The sequence below is a fragment of the Tenrec ecaudatus genome, chromosome 17, assembly GCF_050624435.1.
Source record: "Tenrec ecaudatus isolate mTenEca1 chromosome 17, mTenEca1.hap1, whole genome shotgun sequence".
NCBI classification, from domain to species: Eukaryota; Metazoa; Chordata; class Mammalia; order Afrosoricida; family Tenrecidae; genus Tenrec; species Tenrec ecaudatus.
In genome coordinates, this window is record NC_134546.1 from 57,736,040 (window position 1) to 57,756,175 (window position 20,136).

The 20,136-nt window shown below is 37.0% G+C and overlaps 2 protein-coding genes and 1 pseudogene across 15 annotated transcripts in view; 2 read left to right on the forward strand and 1 right to left on the reverse strand.

The window, feature by feature from the left end:
- MYO9A (myosin IXA) overlaps nucleotides 1-20,136 on the forward strand; it is a 250,951-nt gene that overhangs the window by 68,611 nt on the left and 162,204 nt on the right. For 10 of the 14 annotated variants that reach the window (XM_075536143.1, XM_075536142.1, XM_075536146.1 and 7 more), the window contains 3 exons: nucleotides 4,230-4,330; nucleotides 8,237-8,363; nucleotides 18,180-18,269. In XM_075536143.1, the coding sequence (XP_075392258.1) occupies nucleotides 4,230-4,330; nucleotides 8,237-8,363; nucleotides 18,180-18,269 (318 nt within the window). The remainder of the gene's footprint in view (nucleotides 1-4,229; nucleotides 4,331-8,236; nucleotides 8,364-18,179; nucleotides 18,270-20,136) is intronic. The other 4 variants (XM_075536145.1, XM_075536155.1, XM_075536154.1 and 1 more) reach the window with 1 other exon arrangement.
- Nucleotides 13,925-14,353, reverse strand: LOC142430842 (large ribosomal subunit protein eL27-like). Its single transcript, XM_075535868.1, has one exon. The coding sequence runs from the start codon at nucleotides 14,351-14,353 to the stop codon at nucleotides 13,943-13,945; it is 411 nt and encodes a 136-aa protein (XP_075391983.1). The 3' UTR covers nucleotides 13,925-13,942.
- LOC142431118 (U4 spliceosomal RNA) lies at nucleotides 15,256-15,382 on the forward strand (annotated as a pseudogene).

The following is a 20,136-nucleotide window of genomic DNA, read 5'->3' on the forward strand; positions in this document are numbered from 1 at the left end:
TCTCTGTGAAAAACACCTGGCTGCCCATTGGCCATTATTGTTATGCAGGGATCCTGTTGTAACTTCAATGTGGTCATTTGAAATCCATTTTCCATTCTACCTATTTTTGCAGCATAAAGCCTCCTGCATGTCATGCCTTATCTGACAGTTTGTAAGTTGTGGTCACGCCCTCAAACATTGCTTTTCTGGGTTTGTTCTCGACAGTACACTCTGAGGTCTGTGCATACTGTAGAACCTCTGCATTGCTTCCCATTAAAAAAATTACAAATGAGAACATATTGCTCTCCATGTTACATTGTTGTCACTGTGGTTAGGGACCAGCGAGTTGACTCCTCCTCATAGCACGATGGTGAAACCGAGTGAAACATGGCCAGCCAGCGTTGCCATGTTTGAGCCCATGGTTGCAGCCACATTCTTCTCAATGTTATTCAGAGTTTGTGAGGAGCTACCCAGTGAAATGTTTTTTTTTCAGAATCAATAAATCACAAGTAAACATATCCCTCATTTCATATCCTCTTCTGAATACATTTTGAATTCCAGTCCTTCCTTGTTGATGTGCAGCTCCGACTGTCTAGAAGTTATTTTCAGCAACATTTTACCTGCATGAAATATTAATGATATTGTTAGATAACGTCCACATTCTGTTGGGTCACTTTTCTTTGAATGAGTATAAATATGAATCTCTTTCAGTTCGTTGGTCATATAGCTAACTTCCAGATTTTTTGACATTTAGTGCTTCCAGTGCTTCATGAGTTTGTTGAAACACTTCATTTGGGAATAGCAAAAACAAGGTTCTTAGAATTGACAAAATACCAGTTGAAATGTGTGAATATCAACAAGCTCTTTCTGGTATAGTGATTGTGTATTCCTTCCATTATAGCTTGGTAGTTCCTGCATCATTCAGTATTTTGTCCATGGAATCTTTCAATATTGTAACTGGAGATTAAATATTTTCTATAATTTTTTCAGTTTGAGATATACTTAATATATTCTTGCTTTTTAGCTTTCAGTGCCAAATCTCTGCACATTACATTATAAAACTTACATTATGCCCTTGACCTACCCTCTTAATTTTTTTCTGTTCCACTCCTTTACTTCATCATTCTGTTGTTTGCTTTAGTTGCTCTACATTCGACATCTAAGAGCAAGTTTCAGAGGTCCCTTCTGATACTCCCTTTGGCCTTTTCTTTCTTCCCTGTGTTATTAGTGAACCTTTTGCTTTCTCCATGGAAGATGTTCTTGTGTTAGCCCACAGCATTTCAGATCATCTGTTGTTAGTGTTTATTGCAGGGGTCCTCAAACTACAGCCTGCGCGCGGGCCACATGCAGCCCACTGAGCACATTTATCCAGCCCGCCATGTGTTTTTGCCCCGTTTTTTTTTTTTACTTCAAAATAAGATATGTGCAGTGTACATAGGGATTTGTTCATAGTTTTTTTTTAAACTATAGTCTGGCACTCCAACGGGTCTCAGGGACAGTTAACTGGCCCCCTGTTTAAAAAGTTTGAGGACTCCTGGTTTAATGTATTAAATTGATTATTGAGATAGACTTTAAGTTCAAGTAGAAATTTGGGCCCCATGTACTTGTTTTAATTTTCTTCTTCAACCTGAACTTGCACATAGTTTGTTTTAATGCAGTCCTGGCCTTGTTTTGGTTGATGACATTGACCTTTTTTATTTTCTCTTACCACAAACTTAGTGAATGTGATTCCTGTATATTCCATTTGGTGAAGTGTAAGTGTGTGTAGTGGCTGTTTATGTTGTTGCAAAGAAGTAGTTGGTCTTGCAGAATTCTTAATCTTCAGCATAATTTCTATCACCAAGGCCGTATTTGCCAACTACAGTTTCTTCCTTTTTGCTTCTAACTTTCGCATTCTAGTTGCCAATAATGCATCTTGATTGCGTGTTTGATCAATTTCAGACTAAAGAATTTGGTGGAATTTACCACTAGCTTTAGTGATTTGTGCACAAATTTGAATAGTTTTATTAAACTGAACTTCCCTGTAGGCTTATAAATATTATCTGATTATAGACAGCCTTGTTACTTTAAGATAGATCTTGAGTATTTTTTAAAAACTCACAAAAAAAGATCGGTCTTGACATACTCCTGATGATGATCATAGTGCCATTCTTCATGAATCCGGCATGCCCAGCATAGTCAGTCATGTTAGTGTCTGACTCCAGATGGCCGATACCAATCCATTTCAGCCCTCATACTGATCTATGTTTTATTTCATTTTTGACAATTTACAATTTTCCTAGATCCATAATTCAAAAATTTTAATTCCAATTATGAATGGCTCTTTTCAACTGTTTATTTTCCTTTTGAGTCCTGCCCCATTAGCAAATGAAGTTTCTAAAAGCTCTGTTTGAACTACATCATTAAGGTCATCTCTACTTTGAGGTAGCAGCTCTTCCCCAGTCTTCATTTGGGTACCTTTCACCCTGAGGGAGGACTCCTCTTCCAGCACTATAGGCTTTCGAAACCTTTCATTTTTACAGAAGCAGAATGTCATATTTTTCTCTCAGAGCAGTTAGTGGGTTCAAACCAACATCCTTCTGCTTTGCATTCAAGCACTAATCTGCGGTACCATTGGGGTTTTGTATTCTATTTATGAAATAAAATTATTTTGAACAGTAGTCCAAAAACTTGATATTTAATTTTTAATTTTATATGTAATATATTCATTGACTCATGCTTACAGTGCTAGGTTGTTTGTTTTTTGGGGTGCATGATAGATACTAGGTGAATATTCTTTAAAACACAAAGTCACACTTTGTTTTAAATGGACTGTTTCACTCAACCCAATACTTAGACATTCAATAATCCAGCCATTATGCATTTAGTTTCAGTAATTACCCGTATATCCTCATGTATTAGCTGAGTTTTTCAGTACTATTTAAAAAATAATTTTATTGGGGCTCATATAACTATATCACAATCCATGCATACATCAATTGTATAAACCACATTTGTACATTCATTCGTTACTCTCATCATTCTCAAAACATTTGTTCTCCATGTAAGCCCCTGGCATCAGCTCCTCATTTTTCCCTCTCCCTCCTAATACCCCCTATCTCATGAACCCTTGATCATTTATAAATTATTATTTTATCATATCTTACACTGTTCGACATCTCCCTTCACCCACTTTTCTATTGTCTGTGCCCCAGGGAGGAGGTTTTATGTAGGTCCCTGTAATTGGTTACCCCTCTCTACCACTATTTTTTTTCCCAGCACATTTTTAATGCAGTTTCTGTGGTAAAAGTAGGTGCCTCGGCTGATATTTGGATCAACTTAGACTTGAGTATGTACGGTATCCATTATGCTTGTGGCATTGGCTTAATGAATAATACAGATATAGTTCTTGCCTCCATCAAGTAGTTGATAGAGAACATTGTCTAGGAAGAGAGGCACCAAAAAAGGAAATATAAATGTGTGCCATTTTTAAAATGTTCAAGTACAAGTGTCTATGAGGACATATAAAAAAGGGATTTCAGGGCTCAATTTTTTCCTAAGAGATTTAAATTATGTTCACAGTGTTAATGCTTAAATTTTGTGGGAAATTCAATACAAGGGTTATACTAAGCAAGTAGTATTATTTGTTTATCTGTTATTTTTATTGACACATGAAGTATATTCTTTGTAAGTTTTTATACTTTCTTTTACTGGCTGATTATCATGTTATCGGTATAATTTCATTAAAATTGTTTATATTGTGTCTTTTATAGAAGTCTCTTTATTACATAAACCTAGGTTACAATTTTCAATTAAGTTACTATCTCTTCTAAAAAATTATTTTGCCCTCCTAGTATCTAGCTCAGTATGAATCTTGTTATGATAAGTATTTACTAATTATTTGTTGTATAAATAACATTTGTGTGTGGAACTCTGCTTTGAATCTTCGAAATTCTAAAGAACCACTCAAAGATCAAAGTGGGTATTAGCATACAACTAAAGAGTATTGCCTAGTCATTTCTCTAAAATTACTCTTGAAGTTCATTGCTTTGGTGCCAATGACAGGGAGGCTGTGAACTAAAGACCCTTGGTACTTTGGTAGGTGTGTGTTTATTGGCTTTCCTGTAGTAAGTCAAGAGCCCTAGTGACTTTAATGACTAAGCCTTCATATTTTATATTTGTCCATAAGTGAATTTATCTAAAATTGCCATTTCAAAATGGACTCTATATTTTCACTAAATCTCTTTTGTGTATCTTTTTTCTTATAAAAGCAGGATTGCTTCACAGTGGAGGGAGAAGATTTGAGGCATGACTTTGAACGCTTACAACTAGCGATGGAGATGGTAGGATTTCTTCCCAAGACTCGAAGACAGTGAGTTTATTTATTGAATTCTTTATCTCCCTGTAGAGAACAAATCATGATGTGTATTTGAAAGTTCTAGAAACTTACACAAGTTATTTTATTTGTGTTTGATAAAATATTTATGTGATAACTGCTAAAACAATATGATTGGCAAACTAATACTACAGATAGATTTTAAAGAGCGACTTGTATTTTTATGTGTTTATGCCTTTAGTAATTTTTCAAATGTTTCATTTGTTATCAAGTTTATTCTCTAATTTCCTTTAAAATCGCATCTAATGCAGAATATTTTATTCAATTCTTTTGTAATTGATTTACATATTGCTTTGGTCATGTGAATGCTAATAATTTAACTTTAAATTATTTGAAATATTAGTTGCGTCAAGGTGTCTGAAAGGTTATCATATTTTTTTCTTTTCTTTTTTAGTTTATCAGATTCTTAAAGCAATACTTAAGCAATACTTAAAGCAATAATTAGTTAAATTCTCATATTCAGAAAAATTTATCCTAAGAAAGTAATAGGACATGGAGATAGAGGTGTGTATATATACAAGAATCTTCAAGAAAGGCTTTTAGGCGGCAGTTTACCATGTTAAATGCTTTTCAGCTATTAGATAAGGGCAAGATCCATTTTCTTAACTATGTGCGTGTTCTTTGTAACCTCCTAAGAGACCCTGTAGTGAGGAGTAGCTGCTAGAATGCAGTAGTGAATAGGGAGGGCTGAGAGAGTGAAGACTCGAATGTAAATTAACATCTAAGAAACTTGATTGAGACAGGAAAGAGAAGGTGTAAGATCTAATGTAGGTTGATGTAAGACATGATATAAGAGAAATATTTATGAGGCTAGCTTAATAGAAAGTGATAGGAAAATGTATATAATAAGGCTCTTGAATAAACTTGAGTTCATTGGCTGGAGAACACAAGTGGAAAGATTATTCACTAGAAGAAGTCATGAGCACCTCTGAGATAGGAGGAAAGGTGAGATGAAAAAGTCTAGGTGGATATATTTTACATTATGAACCTGATATCATATAGTACAGGCAGCCCCCTGGTTAGGAATGCGATCCATTCCTAACAGTATCTTTAATCTTTAATAGTTTGTAGTTCAGTAGAAACAAGTGCATGTGGTTTGTATTTAGCCTTGCTTTAGTGCAAGAAAGGATTATTGCTGGCTTAGAGGTTGTGTTGGGCTGCTAACCATAAGGTCAGCAAGTTCAAAACCACCAGTCTGCAGGAAAAAGATGAAATTGTTTGCTTCTATAAAGATACACAATCTCAATCCCAGGCCATCTTGGCAATGCAAACCCTGATGTGCTCCTTTGTTTGGCCAGCTAAATAAAATTTCATGTAAAAACATGTACAGTTTCAGGAACCCTATGAAGCAGTCTGCTCTGTTTCAATAACAGTAAATGGATGAGTTAGTTCAAGAAACAGCTTGAAACTCTTTCATGGATTTAAAATGCTACTAGAGGTTGTTTTTATCAATTTTAAGGTGAGGTAAATAAAAAGAAAACATTTAAGCAAGGCTTCAAAGTGCTCAAAGATAGCAACACTGTGCTCAAAGATGTTGATCAGCTACACAACTTTGAATGTGTGTTGCTTTCCATAGCCTTACTAATATTTCAGTCTTATGCATCAGGCTCCTGAAAAAGGTATACTATACCTCTAGTCTCTTTATTCCTGGATTTTGTCCCATAATTTCGCCATTCTGGTCACCATAACCAGTGAACTGAAACTGATTGAAGCCGGAATTAAAAGAGAGGTAGGCAATGCAGGAAGCTTCAAAATAAGTTGGAAAGAAAAGAACGAGCTCCCCTTCAACCATTTCAAGAGGCAGCATGTGAGCAAGAACTAAGGGTGCTGAAGGAAGATGTTCAAGCCGCAATGAAGGCATTCACCACAACCCAGGACTCTAGGAATTGATAGAATAGCAATTGGAAATGCTTTAAGCTGAAGAGGCACTGGAAGCACTCATCTGTACCAAGAAATTTGGAAGAGAACTTGGTTCATTAACTGGAAGAGATTCATATTTATACCCATTTCAAAGAAAGCTACCCCAACAGAGTACCAATTATAGGACAATTTCATTTATATCACATGCAAGTAAAATTATACTAAAGGTTATCCAACAATGGGTACGGTGATACAGTGACATGTACAGAAATACAGGTTTTATTCAGAAGAAGATACGGAACAAGGGATATCGCTGGTACCAGATGGATTTTGACTGAAAGCAGAGAATACCAGAAAGATGTTTACTTGTGTTTTATTGACTATTATGGGGAACTCAACTGTATAGATCATAACAAACTATGGATAGCCTTGTAAAGAATGGGAATTCTGAACATCTAATTGTGTTTGTGTAGACCCTGAACGTGGATCAAGAGGCAGCTGCGTGAACACAATAGTGGAATACTACATGGTTTAAGAGCAGGAAAGGTGTGTCAGGGTAGTATCAGAGTAGTCAGTAAGTTAGTTTCACCATACTTACTCAATTTGTATGCTGCACAAATAATTCAAGAAGTTAGACTATATGAAGAACAAGCATAAAGATAAGCATAAAGAAGGCTTACTAACCTCTGAGATGTACGGATGACACATTCTTGCTTGCTGAAAGTGAGAAGGACTTTAACCACATGGTAATGAAGGTCAAGGATTACAGTCTTCAATATGGATTACAATTCATTGTAAAGAAAACAAAAATTACACAACTGTGCCCATAGATAACATCATGATAAACTGAGATAAGTTTCAAGTTGTTAGTGTTTCATCTTGCTTGCATCCATAATCAGTTCTCGCCTAGCAGCACTCAAGGGATCAGAGGATGCATTGCCTCCGGTCAGTCTGCTGCACAGGCTTCTTTAAAGTAGGGAACAGCAAGGATGTTACTTTTAAGGACTAAAGTGTACCTGATCAAAGCCATGGTGTTTTCAGTTGCCTCATATGCAATGAGAAAGTTGGACATTCAATAAGGAAGATTTAAGAATGTTCAATGCATTTGAATCGAATAATTAAATTATGCTTTTGAATGCTGGTGAATAATATTGAAAATATCATAGGCTGCCAAAAGAACAAACAGATCTGTTTGGAAAGAATAGCCAGAATGCTTTTTAGTAGCAAGGATGTAAGACTTTGTCTCATGTAGTGTGGACATGTTGTCAGGAGAGACAGTCCCTGGAAAAAGTTATCATGCTTGCTAAAATAGATGGGCAGTGAAACACAGACTCTCCACAAATAGAATGACAGGGTGGCTACAAAAACGGGTTTAAACATAGCAACAATTGTGAGGATTGTACAGGATAGGGCAGTGTTTCCTCTGTTGTATTTAGGTCAGGACTGACTTGATGGCACCTAATAAGAACATCTGCAAGTCAAAGATTCATAACCTGGGGACTTCTAGTATTCCACAGTGGTTTAGATTTTAAAGTGTTTACTAAGGACCCCATAAAATTATATGGGAAAACATCTCACATATAACCATATAATTACCTAGATATTTGATAAAAAAAAGTGTTATAAAAATGTAGACTCCAAAGCTGATGCTTTGGAGATTCTGATTTATAGACTGACATCGTGCTTGGACAAAGGCATTCCAGACAAGCTGCAAACATTTAGAATGGCATTAAATATATGAACAGTACAGCAAATTCAAGTATTAGGAAGAACTCCTTTTTCAAACACCTGTACATGACACGTGATAGAGTTGTGAAAGTAAGATGCTGTCCAGCACAGTGCCTTACATAAGTAAACAATAAATTATATTCTGCTGAAAGCTAAGTACTTAGCTTGTTTCTCTAAAAGTAATATACGTCATATTTGTACTGGTTAATTTGCTCGAGTAGTACTTTAGAATCAAATGAACTTGAGAACACACACAAATTGTAATTTGAGATTTTTATTTTTTAATTTCCACAGGATATTCTCCCTTCTCTCAGCAATACTACATTTGGGCAATATCTGTTATAAAAAGAAAACATACCGGGATGACTCCATAGATATCTGTAATCCTGAAGTACTTCCTATTGTCTCAGAATTATTAGAAGTAAGTATGAGTGTTTTATAGATATAAATGGTTTAATGCTCTTTATTAATAGTGTTTCTCCAGAAGTTGGAATTTCTCTTATTATCTGCATTACTGTACTATTGAGTGTGTTCACCTTTTTAGAAGACTGAGTTTTCTTTCTTGCCTTCCCTTGCCTCCCTGTCCCTCAATATGCTGGATAACGAGTACTTCCTTCCACTCTAGAGTCTAATATGGTGGGCCTATGCTAATTTTTCTCTTCCTTGTTTTGAGATTTTGTCTCATAATAAGATTGATGCTACATATTTAGATACATATTCTTGGCTCAAATTAGGATTTAAAGTTCTTTATCTCCTTCTGTGCTTCTTCCTACGCCAAGATGTTTATTACTCTTGTCTTCTTGTAGTAATAACTTCACTTCTTGTCCAATTCATCTTAACAGGCTTGTTTCTCACAAGCCTTCTTAGCTAACAGAACAAGGTAATATGAAAGGGCTTCAACAATTTTCTGAGATATTTCTGTTAGCTTTTAATCCTATTTTTTCCATGAACTTAAACATTTTGAAAGTTTTATTGGAATATATTTAACATCATACATTTCAGTACCTCAGAACAGTTCCTTCCCTTCTTATTGTCATCAGCCCCCACCTTCCTGCAACCTTCCCCGCCAGCCATACCCCTCAAGAGACCATAGATGCAGTCACTGTTTCCTTAATTCTACCCATTCTGGATTTCATAGACAGAAACCATAGACAACAAAATCCAGGAAAATGAGACAAAAAACTGTACTCTGCATGATAGTAAGGCTAGTCTTTGGTCAGAGGGGACTCACCGGAATGTAATCCATCCCTGTGTGTACCCCTTGATGGATTTTAGGCTTCCCCTGACCTCCATAGCCTTCCGAAGACCAGTTGTTCACAATTTAAGCTCTGATACCATTCCCTCCTTCAGGATTGGATTTTATCATTCACAGCCCTTAGATGAGACAGGCTGGTGTGGTGTTTTTTTTTCCTGTGTAGGACCAATTGACACCTCACTTAAATGGCTGCTTGTTTGAAGACAAACCTTTAAGACCCCAGGTGCTATTCCTTCTAACTAGCTGGGCACCAACTAGTTTCTTCACCACATGCTGCTGTAACACTCATATCTTCAGGGCCATGTGATAAGAGCTAATTGTTCTCAGATTAGTGTTAGAATTAAGTATGAGTCCAAAACCCATTCATCAGTCTACCATTTGTATATGTCTCTGGTTTTCACTTTAGAGACGTCATTATCATTTTATGTTAGAGGATCTTCTCCTGGGGCATAATGTAATTCTGTTGATGATGTCATTAATTTAGCCAGTGGTATAGAATTTAAAATACTGTTAAAAAAAGACATATAATTTTTGGCTGGCTGTGAACCCCATACATGAATTGTTGACTTATACACATTAAAACCTTAAGCTACCGGACACTGTTTACGCAAACAGTGGCAATAACATGCATTCACAACAGCAGCGCCATGCCTACCAGATTAATGCATGTCATAATAAAACAAGGAGAGTATTAAAAGAATATACATGGTAGTTTTGGGCCACCATTGATTGGGCACCCTCAAGGAAAGTTATCCACACCAAAGTCCAATGATCTCCATTTCTGTAACCTGGGATAGCGGTCATCTGGTTCGGAAGCAATAGAAGTTTCAGCATCAAGATCAAGGGCTACTGGTGAGTTTACGGTAAAGCCCAGCTTACTTAGTGGAGTTTCCACATGAAGTCCTTCTGATGTGGCCAATGGAGGAGGATGTGGGTCTCATAAAAACAAAGTCCAAGGTCCCAATAGTACATAGAACATGGCCTAGGTTGTCAAGGGCTGCATAGCACCTAGGTCAAAAGTGTCCAAGTAGGAAACAGTACCAATCATATTCTTTCACTGAGTTCTTATAGAAGTATTGTGAGGTATTTTTCTCGATGGGCAGTTGATCCTTCCTGTTTATCCACCAACCAAAATGTAAATAGTCTTATCTGAGACCTGTGTGCGGACACACACACACCACCACCACCACCACCACCACCACCACCCCACCCACCGACTTGAATTCCCAATAAGTTTCACTTACCACTCTTGTAAGAGTGTCTGTTGATTTGGGGTGACCTCAGCACAATGGCAGCAACTGACTTCCCCACATCCTAAAAAAGTGCTCCCAGCTGAGGTGAGGTGCCCTCTGTTGGCGTGGTTGTAAAGGTACAAATACAGATAGAGGACATGATACATGGTTTGTGCATGAAAGGCAGGCTCTCTGCCTTGTTTGGGAGACCGGAATAGAAGAGTGCATGATGACCTGAGAGCGGAAAGCTGTCTTTTGTCTTGCTTTTATTCTTATGGTAGTGGACTCATACAACATTTTTGCTTCTGTGGTTGACTCATTTCACTTAGCATAATTGTTTCCAGCTCCTTCCATGTCATGAGTGGATTTGTGGTTTCAGTGTCAATTTTTATTTCCATGAACATTTTGAAGCTCTTTCATATAGGTATATAAACTAAACAGCATCCATTTTTTTAAATAAAAACATCATTTTACTGGGGACGCTTACAACTCCTGTTATAATCCATTCATCGATCGCATCAGGCATGTTTGTACATATGTTGCCTTCATTCTTTTCTAGACATTTACTTTTTATTGATCACGTGGTATCAGCTCCTCTTTTTTTCCTTCTCCCCATGCCCACTTGATCGATTATAAATTATTATTTTCATATTTTACACTGACCACTGTCTTCCTACCCCCATGTTTTCTCTTATTCTTCCCCCTGTAGAGGGGTGTATGATTATGTGTCAATCATTGTGATCGGTTCCCCCCTTTTCCCACCCTCTCCCCCCTTTCTCCTTACCCTTCTGGTATTGTTATTCTCACTCCTGTTCTTGGATTCCGTGTGTCGTGAGCCCCCATCTCTTATCTGTATCTGTGCACATGCTCTGGTCTAGTCTGAATTGAGAAGGAACACTGGGGTCTTGATAGTGGGGGTGAGGAAGTCTCAAGGAACCAGAGGAATATTATGTGTTTAATTGATGCTTTACTGCACCCTGGTTGACTCATCCTTTCCCTGTGGCCCCTCTGTGGGGGGATTGAACATCTATTTTTTATTTGAACATCTATTTTTTTATATAACTTTCTGCATGTCATGCTGTGGCCACTAACCAATCCATTACCATAGGGATCACTATAACCTTCCCCTTTACTTATTGCTAAATTCCTCTCCCAGCTGTGAGTAATCTGACGCCCACTGCCTGTCATCCCTGTCTGAATTATTGAATTCGAGTGTACGTGTATCAGGATTTTTAACTCATACCCCAGTCTGAAGCTACTGTATGAATTAGAGTATAGTGCATATGTGCAGTTCTTTTTGCCTCAATTCTACAGATATCACTCATTTCCAAAATTACATAGGTCAACACCTTTTCTCCTCAATCCTCTTCTTAGAGTTTATATTACTTTCCTGGAATCCCTGATCTCCTAATTGATTAAAAAAACATATATTAAGGTTCACTCATTCTCTTGTGCCATTCTGAGTTTTGCCAATTTTTTCATGTCATATAATCACTGTTATGGTATCATACAGATAGTTTTACTGCCCTAAAAATTCCCTGTGCCCCACCTATTCACTTATTTCCTGCTAGCCCCAGGGAACTGCTGATCTTTATATCTGGTGATTTTGCCTTTTCCATATATGTAAGTGTACAGTTTAGATTTTTCACACTCACTTCTTTCATGTAGCAATATAGTTTTTAAATTACCTATTTTTTTCAAGAACTTGAAAGTGCATTCCTTTTATTGTGTGTAAGTGCACCATTTGGTGGGTGTGCTATAGTTTGAGTATTCATCTGTGCAAGGACACTTTGGTTACTCCCTGGCAATTATGAATAGCCAGCTTTTCTCTTTTAAAATGTTATCCTTCAAATATTGCTTTATAAGTCACTTCAGTGTTTTAAACCCACTCCCTAAGCATACAGCTTTTGTTTCTACTAAAGCATAATTTAGTTTTGGTTTTGTCATATAAAGTTAATTGTTTACTAGTTTGTGCCCATTACAAATCTGCAGTGCTCTTTGAGAGCAATGACCGCCTGTTTTATCTAACTTTACAGTGTTTTGTTTTGCTTTTTTCCCGATATACATGACTGAGCATTGCTTATTAAATAACTTTAATGGAATGAGTAAGCCTGGTTGAAGGACCAAGAAAAGGACGTCCCGTGAATTGGAAGTAGACTTACTCATTGGAAAGAAGTTGTACCAGGAAACAGAGTGTAGTAGCTGAGGGTTGTGAAAGGCATTTCAGGTGATATTTTAAGTCAAGCATTTAGTATTGTGGTAAAATAAGGCATTGAGGATAGTGGTTTTACCTGTAAGTCCAGACACCCAAAAAGTAACAAGGCTTCTTGTCCTAGTGCAGCATTACTTCTCTGGTGGCAGCCTGGTAAGAAGCACATCAGATAAACAAAAGAGAACTTGGTATTACTTTTGGAAAGAAGAAAAAAATCCAATTCTGAGAATTAGGCTATGTGTATTTGTGGTCCTACCAGTGGTAAAGTGTGACTAGCAACAAATATGATTTGAAAGAAAATCTCACTTTTGAAGTGAAGCCTGAAGTTATTTGGACTTGTTCTAGGAGCTGATTTTTAGTATTAAGTAGAAAGAAAACTTGTAAATTCAGAAACTAGAGATAATCCCATAGGATAGACTATGTTATTCTACCCATAGCTAATTATTAGGAACTGTTTAAGTATGTAATTTCCATTAATTATTTAAGGTGGATAAAAATAATTGCAATTTAAAGAAAGATAAAATTAAAAAGGATAGGTCTAATAAAATTTTAATTAAAATTTAAGTGTTTTAATAGAGTTTCATTTAATTTTCCTTCTCTTTATTCCCAAGTGATTCAGTTCCATGATAAAATGTAGATTTAGTTTTTAGACCATAAATACTGTGTTGTTTGAATTTTCCCTATTTTACCTTACTGGGCTCATATTAGCAATGGCTACACAGACAATATTCATGATTAAAGGATTTGTTAAGGAAGTTGATAAATTATAATCCCAGTTAGAAATGCTCAGGGTAGGGTTGTTTATTAAGACATATTACAAATTTTTTTTCAAGTCTGCTAATCAATGCCCAAAGAGGCGTATCACTCTGCTGTATGCCTTAACTCAGATACTCAGTTTAAGCTCTGTGGGTCAGCAAACCCTGCTTCCCCAATTAAACGCCCCGAGGCATCCACTGCACAAGCCAGCCTCCTGCACAAAAGCACTCAGCTTTACGTTCTCCATGGGTTGGGAAGTCCATTAGTCTGTTCCATGGTCTGGCTCCTGGTTCTGTTGCTGCTCCTCGAAGTTGTAGATATCTTTTGGATTCAGAAGGTTCACTGCATAGGGATCTTGACTCCAGAGGACATGCTCCACTCCTGACTTGCTGGTCTTTAGGATTCCTACCCCTGCTTCTCAGAGGGCTCATTTTATTTATTTATTTTACATTTTAGTGGGCACTCTTTTTTTAATCGTTTTATTAGGGGCTCATACAACTCTTTTTTTAATTTTGGGGGTGTTTTTAATGATTTTGACTCAAGACCTAGAATCTCAGCTTCTGGAAGAACCACTTGTTTTTGCCTGTCTTGTACCTCTCCTCAAATTTGACCTTGGCCTCCCAACGGGCCTTGCGTTTAAGAGCAGGGTCTCTGAAGACATCCTTGTTAACGATAGTTTTGTCCAAGGGGATGTCTACAGAGTACCTCGTGGGCATGAGGTGATTATAGTTATACACCTTCACAAAAGACTTGATCTTCAACCTCTTGGCAATTTTCTTCTTGCCCATGGCAGCTGTCACTTTGCGGGGATATCGGTCAATTCCAGCCGCCAGGGCGTGGCTGTAGGGGTGGTCCGATGTGCCGTTGTCAATGTTCTTCAGGATGACGGCTTTGCGTCCCGAATAGCGTCCCGCCAGGACCAGCTCCACCTTCCCGGGTTTCATGAACTTGTCCATTTCGACAACAGGCTCTCAGGCCGACAACAGAAAGCGGGCTCATACAACTCTTATCACAATCCATGCATACATCAAAGTGTGTAAAACACATCTGTACATTGATTACCCTCATCTTCTTAAAACATTTGCTCACCACTTAAGCTCCTGGCATCAGGTCCTCCTTTTTTCTCCTCCCTTCCCACTCCCCCCTCCCTCATGAACCCTTGATAATTTAGAAATGATTATTTTATCATATCCTGCCCTGTCCAACGTCTCCCTTCACCCTCTTTTCTGTTGTCCGTCCCCCAGGGAGGAAGTCACATGTAGATCCTTGTAATCGGTTCCCCCTTTCCAACTCCCCACTCCCTATACCCTCCCAGTATCGCCACTCACACCACTGGTCCTGAAGGGATCATCCAGCCCTGGATTCCCTGTGTTTCCAGTTCCTATCTGTACCAGTGTACATCCTCTGGTCTAATCAGACTTGCATGGTAGAATTGGGATCATGATAGTGGGGGGTGGGGGTGGAAGTTAGGAACTAGAAGAAAGTTGTATTTTTCATCATTGCAACATCGCACCCTGACTGGCTCATCTCCCCGAGACCCTTCTGTAAGGAGGTGTCCAGTGGCCTACAAATGGGCTTGGCTCTCCACTCCGCACTCCCCGCCTCATTCACTATGGTAAGATTTTTTGTCTGATGATGCCTGATAGTGATACCTGATCCCTTTGACACCTCCTGATCGCACCAGTTGCTGTACTTCTTCCATGTGGGCTTTGTGGCTTTTGAGCTAGATGGCCATTTGCCTTCAAGCCTTTAAGACCCCAGACACTATATCTTTTGATAGCCAGACACCATCAGCTTTCTACACCATTATTGAGCACTCTTACAGATTTAACAATCCATAGTTCAATTAGATCAAGCAAGCTTTGCCCAATGGCAATATTGTAGCCAATGAGGTCTATACAAGACACAGTTATTGTTAATTTGAAACTTTTCCCAATTAGATCAAGCATAATTGCACAATAGTTGCCACTGTTATTTATAAAACATTTTCTTTCTTCCTGAACTCTTTGATATAACCTACCCTTTTATCCCCTCCCCATCCCCAGGAATCCTTGTTATTATATTTTATTTATGTTTGTATGTATGTTTGTGTGTATGGCAGGGGTCCTCAAACTTTTAAAACAGGGAGCCAGTTCATTGTCCCTCAGACCCGTTGGAGAGCCAGACTATAGTTAAAAAAAAAAAAACTGAACAAATTCCTATGCACACTGCACACATCTTATTTTGAAGTAAAAAAACACGGGGCAAAACACCCACCGAACCAGAGAAAAGTCCTCGGCGGGTTGCATGTGGCCCACAGGCCGTAGTTTGAAGACCCCTGATTTATGGCCATTTCTTACACCATCCAATGCATCCTTTCACCTACAAATCTGTTATTCGTTGTCCTTGAGTGAGGTTATATAGTCAGTGTTGCTATCAGTTCCTCCTTCCTCCCTTCCCCTCTCTCCTTCCATATACTCAGGGAATCATTACTCCAGTTACTGTCTTGTATTTTATGTATCGAATGATCTTAATTATACAAATAAATATATGCATGTCTGACAAAATTAATGAAGTAAAACTAAGACCATAATAGTAAGGGGAGGAAATATTAAAGAACTTGAGGATAGTTATGTGTTGAATTAGTCCTATACTGCACTCCAGATATATCAACCCATCTGTGGTCCTTCTGTGAGGGACTGTCCAATTATCTTACAGATAGGTTTGGGGAGGGAATCATTTTAAATACAGCAGGATAGCATTCCAGTGAATCCTGTTCACAATTACTCACAGTGTCTTCCCTCATCTTCTTACCAAACCGAAAAGGTCGTTTGGTGGGATTAGAGACTTGACTAGGAGAACCACATTCAATAACGCACTGCCCTGTAAATGTTTTTAAAATAATAGTTCATTTATGTGTATTTTATTCCCCAGTTATTTCATTATAGTATCCCCAGTTAAAAGTGAGTGTTTGTCTTTTGTTACTTAAAATCTTTTGGGACGGATACTGCTAAAATTATTCAAAGTTCTAATAAAGATTGATTATGGAGGTATCTTAGTATTGAGATATTAGAACCACTTCCACGACCCAAAATCATTGCTTTACTAAAAGTATAGTTCATTGATTTTTGGCAGCATTATGAATCTCAATTGTATATTCAGTTAATAAAGATGTTTAAAATTAAAAGAAGTCATACATGTACAGAAAAGAGTATCTGGAAAGTTGATTTTTTTTGCCCCCTCTCATTTTATGACTCAGAGTTCCCTTTGCTGTTATATTTTTATATTGTAATTATACTTTCTGCATAAAATTTTATGAAAGTTTTATATTTATGAGGTATAGATACTATTATAAAATACTCCAGTTTTACCATTTCACGTCCTCCCATCGGGGTGGTGTAAAATTCAAAGTAGAACATGTGAAGAATATTACTGTAGTCTTTGGAAAATACCTACTATAAACTATTACATAGCTCTTATTACTATAAAGGTAAAATATTACTTTTAGTCAAAGTTTCAATGAATAATGATAATATTCTTGCTCTGTTTGAAATTCTCAGACGTTTCCTAATGGCCTAAGAACTCATGGTTTGGCTGCTCTAAGTAACTTCCAGTTACCTTTGGTTTGTTTTCTTTTCAGATTTTGTTAAGATATTTACGCTTTTTTTGACAGCTCACTTCCATCCAAAGATAGCACATGTACTAGAACCCTGTGATCACTCTATCAGATAACTCTCTGTAATAAAGCTGGTTAGAAATTGAAAAACAAAAAAGCAGTCAAGGTTTGAGAAAGTAGTAACTCTCAGTACTGCTGCAGAGAGCCCAAGGTGGGAAGATTCACATATAGGAGTTTGGCAGGAGCCTAGAAAATGAAAGAATTGCATCCTACATGGCTATTCTGCTTTTAAGGATGGACATCTGAGAAATTGTTCAACTCATATGCAAGAATATTCACTTCCAATTTATCTTTTAATATTGCAAATTTGTAATCTGGATAAATATCCCCAAATAGAGGAATGAATTACACATCGTGGTAAATTTTATGCTGGGGATACTAAATACAGTTAAAATAAATAAGTTTGATCTTAATTATCAACATAAACTAAAAAAAAAACCCAAACCCCAAAACAAACATAAACTCAACAATGAGTCAATTCCTACTCATAGTGACCCTCTGTCTGCAGCGGCACATTTTCACAGGAGCAGAAAGTCTCATCTTTCTGTGTGGAGCACCTCGTGGGATTCTAACTGCTGACTTGTGGTTAACAACCCAGTATGGAATCCATTATACCACCAAGGATTTTTAAAAAGAAACATGGACAATATGATGCCATTTGAAATCATTAACATGTCAAATTCATGATAAAGTTTTTACCTCCGGGGGAGAGTGAGAACCAAGGAAATAGCAGCTTTATCTTAACATTTTACATTCGTAAACAAAAACATAAATCACTAATATTTTGTCATCCAAAAAATGTGGTCATTCTCTAGTCCTTGTCTCCAGGCTGTGAAATTATGTTTAAACTTTTTCAAATGTTTTTTTTTCCATAATCAGAAAGCAAACTTTACTCTTTAAAAAAAAACACATTTTATTCTTTTTACTTTCTTATTATTTTGGGGGAAAGTGTGAAACCCTTAAATGTTACTTCTGCAAATATTAAAATCACCGGTATATTTTCAGTTTTCTCTTTTGTACATTTGCTTATCTCATTAAGATTTCTCTCTTGACTTAATTATTTCTTTCAATATAGTCTGAACTAACTGCCCTAATTCTTACATAATGAATTAATTTCTCACCCACAGGTTAAAGAAGAGATGCTGTGTGATGCGTTAGTTACCAGGAAAACTGTGACAGTAGGAGAAAGACTGATTTTACCGTACAAGCTGGCTGAGGTAAGAATAGACTTTCTTTTGAATCAATTTGTTTCAATTTGTGTTCTTTCCCTTAATAGAATAAAAGTGACAATAGCGCGTTCATTGAAATGTCTAATGGGATTTGAAACTTTGACCTTGAACTTTTTAGTGGCCTGGAAATGTGTTACATGTGCTTTGATTGTGAGCAATAGACTTGCATTTTTTCTCAAAAGATCTTACTTTTGTTCACAATTCTTAATTTTTATATTATTCACATGGGTGGATAGATAGGTGGAATTATAAATGAGCAGTACTTTACCTAATTGATCATTCTTTCTTGAGATAATTACTTAGACTCCAGACAATCATACTCTGTTTACGTCTTTATTGTCTACCACTCCTGTGCATCCTGTTTTGCCTGATTTTTCTTTTCTTCCTGACCTTTAAACCACGGGGTGTCCAAGGCAGTCTTTGTCTCGTTTTACCAAGGACCTACATTCTAGGTTATCTCACCAAGTCTCATGATTTTAAATGGCATCTGTATATGTGGCTCCCAGGTGAGATTTATTGTCATAATGTGTCGCTGTTAACTTTCACTATTATAGTACTTTTATGTGTTTTAGGGGTAGGAAAACTATTGAAGAGCACTACTTTTTTTAGGTAATTGTATGAAAGTGATGATAAAGCAAACTGGCAATTGTTATAAAAATAGGACAGAATGTAGTGTTAGGAGATACAGAGGCTCAGGGATTGTATATGAACTCTAGAGAACGTTCTCTAGGCTGTTATTTATCTATTTATTCTACATTTGGGGTACCTCACCTCCAAGTCCTTGGGGTTTTTTGTTTTTCATTTTGAAAATAGTTATCCTAGTGCCTTTTAAAATACTCACTCACTCTTGGGATGTTTCTTTCTAAACAAGAAAAAACTTTAAACTTTTCGAGAATTTTCCTTTTCTTTTACACAGTGCTCTAGAGCTTTTGTATTTTCTTTCAGAATTTATTGTTTTATGTTTACATCTTAACCTTAAATTTAACTTTTCAGATTTTTATATTATGCTTGTTCTATTTTTGTTTACATTTGTATGAGGTATCTCTATATTTGTCAAGTAAATATTTGAAAATATTCTTGGTGGCTAGAGCTGTGTAAGGCAGTAGGAATAAAATATGGAGCAGTGTTTAAGGACTGTTGTACTTTTTCTGAAGAGCTATGAGATTATTTCGGATTATTTTAAACAAGAAAGGATCACTTTGCTTGCAGTGTGAAGAATCCGTCAGAACAGGTTGTATTCGTTTTCTATAGCCGTGTGACACGTTAAGCAGCTTAACATAAAGGTATTCTGCCTAGTGTCTTACCAGGCAAAAATCAAAGTGTTAAACAGCAGTGCCATAGGGGAGGGTAAGCTAAAAAAAACCTTGTTCTGAGATAATAAGCTTTATGAAACAAAAATAGCAAACTATGAAGCTATTGTGCCATGACCATTCTCTATGGAGCCCTATACACTTCCGAAGGGGATATTTCCATCTCGCTAAACCTTCCCCTGGAGAAGTCTGTGTTTTTAGAGTTATACCATGCCACAATGGAAGTTTTGGGACTTTAGCCGAATTCCTTTTATTTGTTCTTTGGGTGTTGGAAATTAAAAGGAAATCTAAAGGCAAGATCATGGTTGTAAGGTAGCCCCTGTTCCTCGTGAAGAATGATGCAGGTACAATGTCATGAAGGGGAAAAACTTATAGGTGCGATTTTCTCTGCCATTTTATTAAAATTTCTTCCAAGTAAGTCCTGATAATTATTGTGTCTTTGAAACTGCCTCTCAAGATGACTCTTTACTAATTCCAAATATCCCTGCCATAACCCTCTAGGATTGTGTTTTTGGTTTGAATAACTGTGAAGACTATTGCTAATT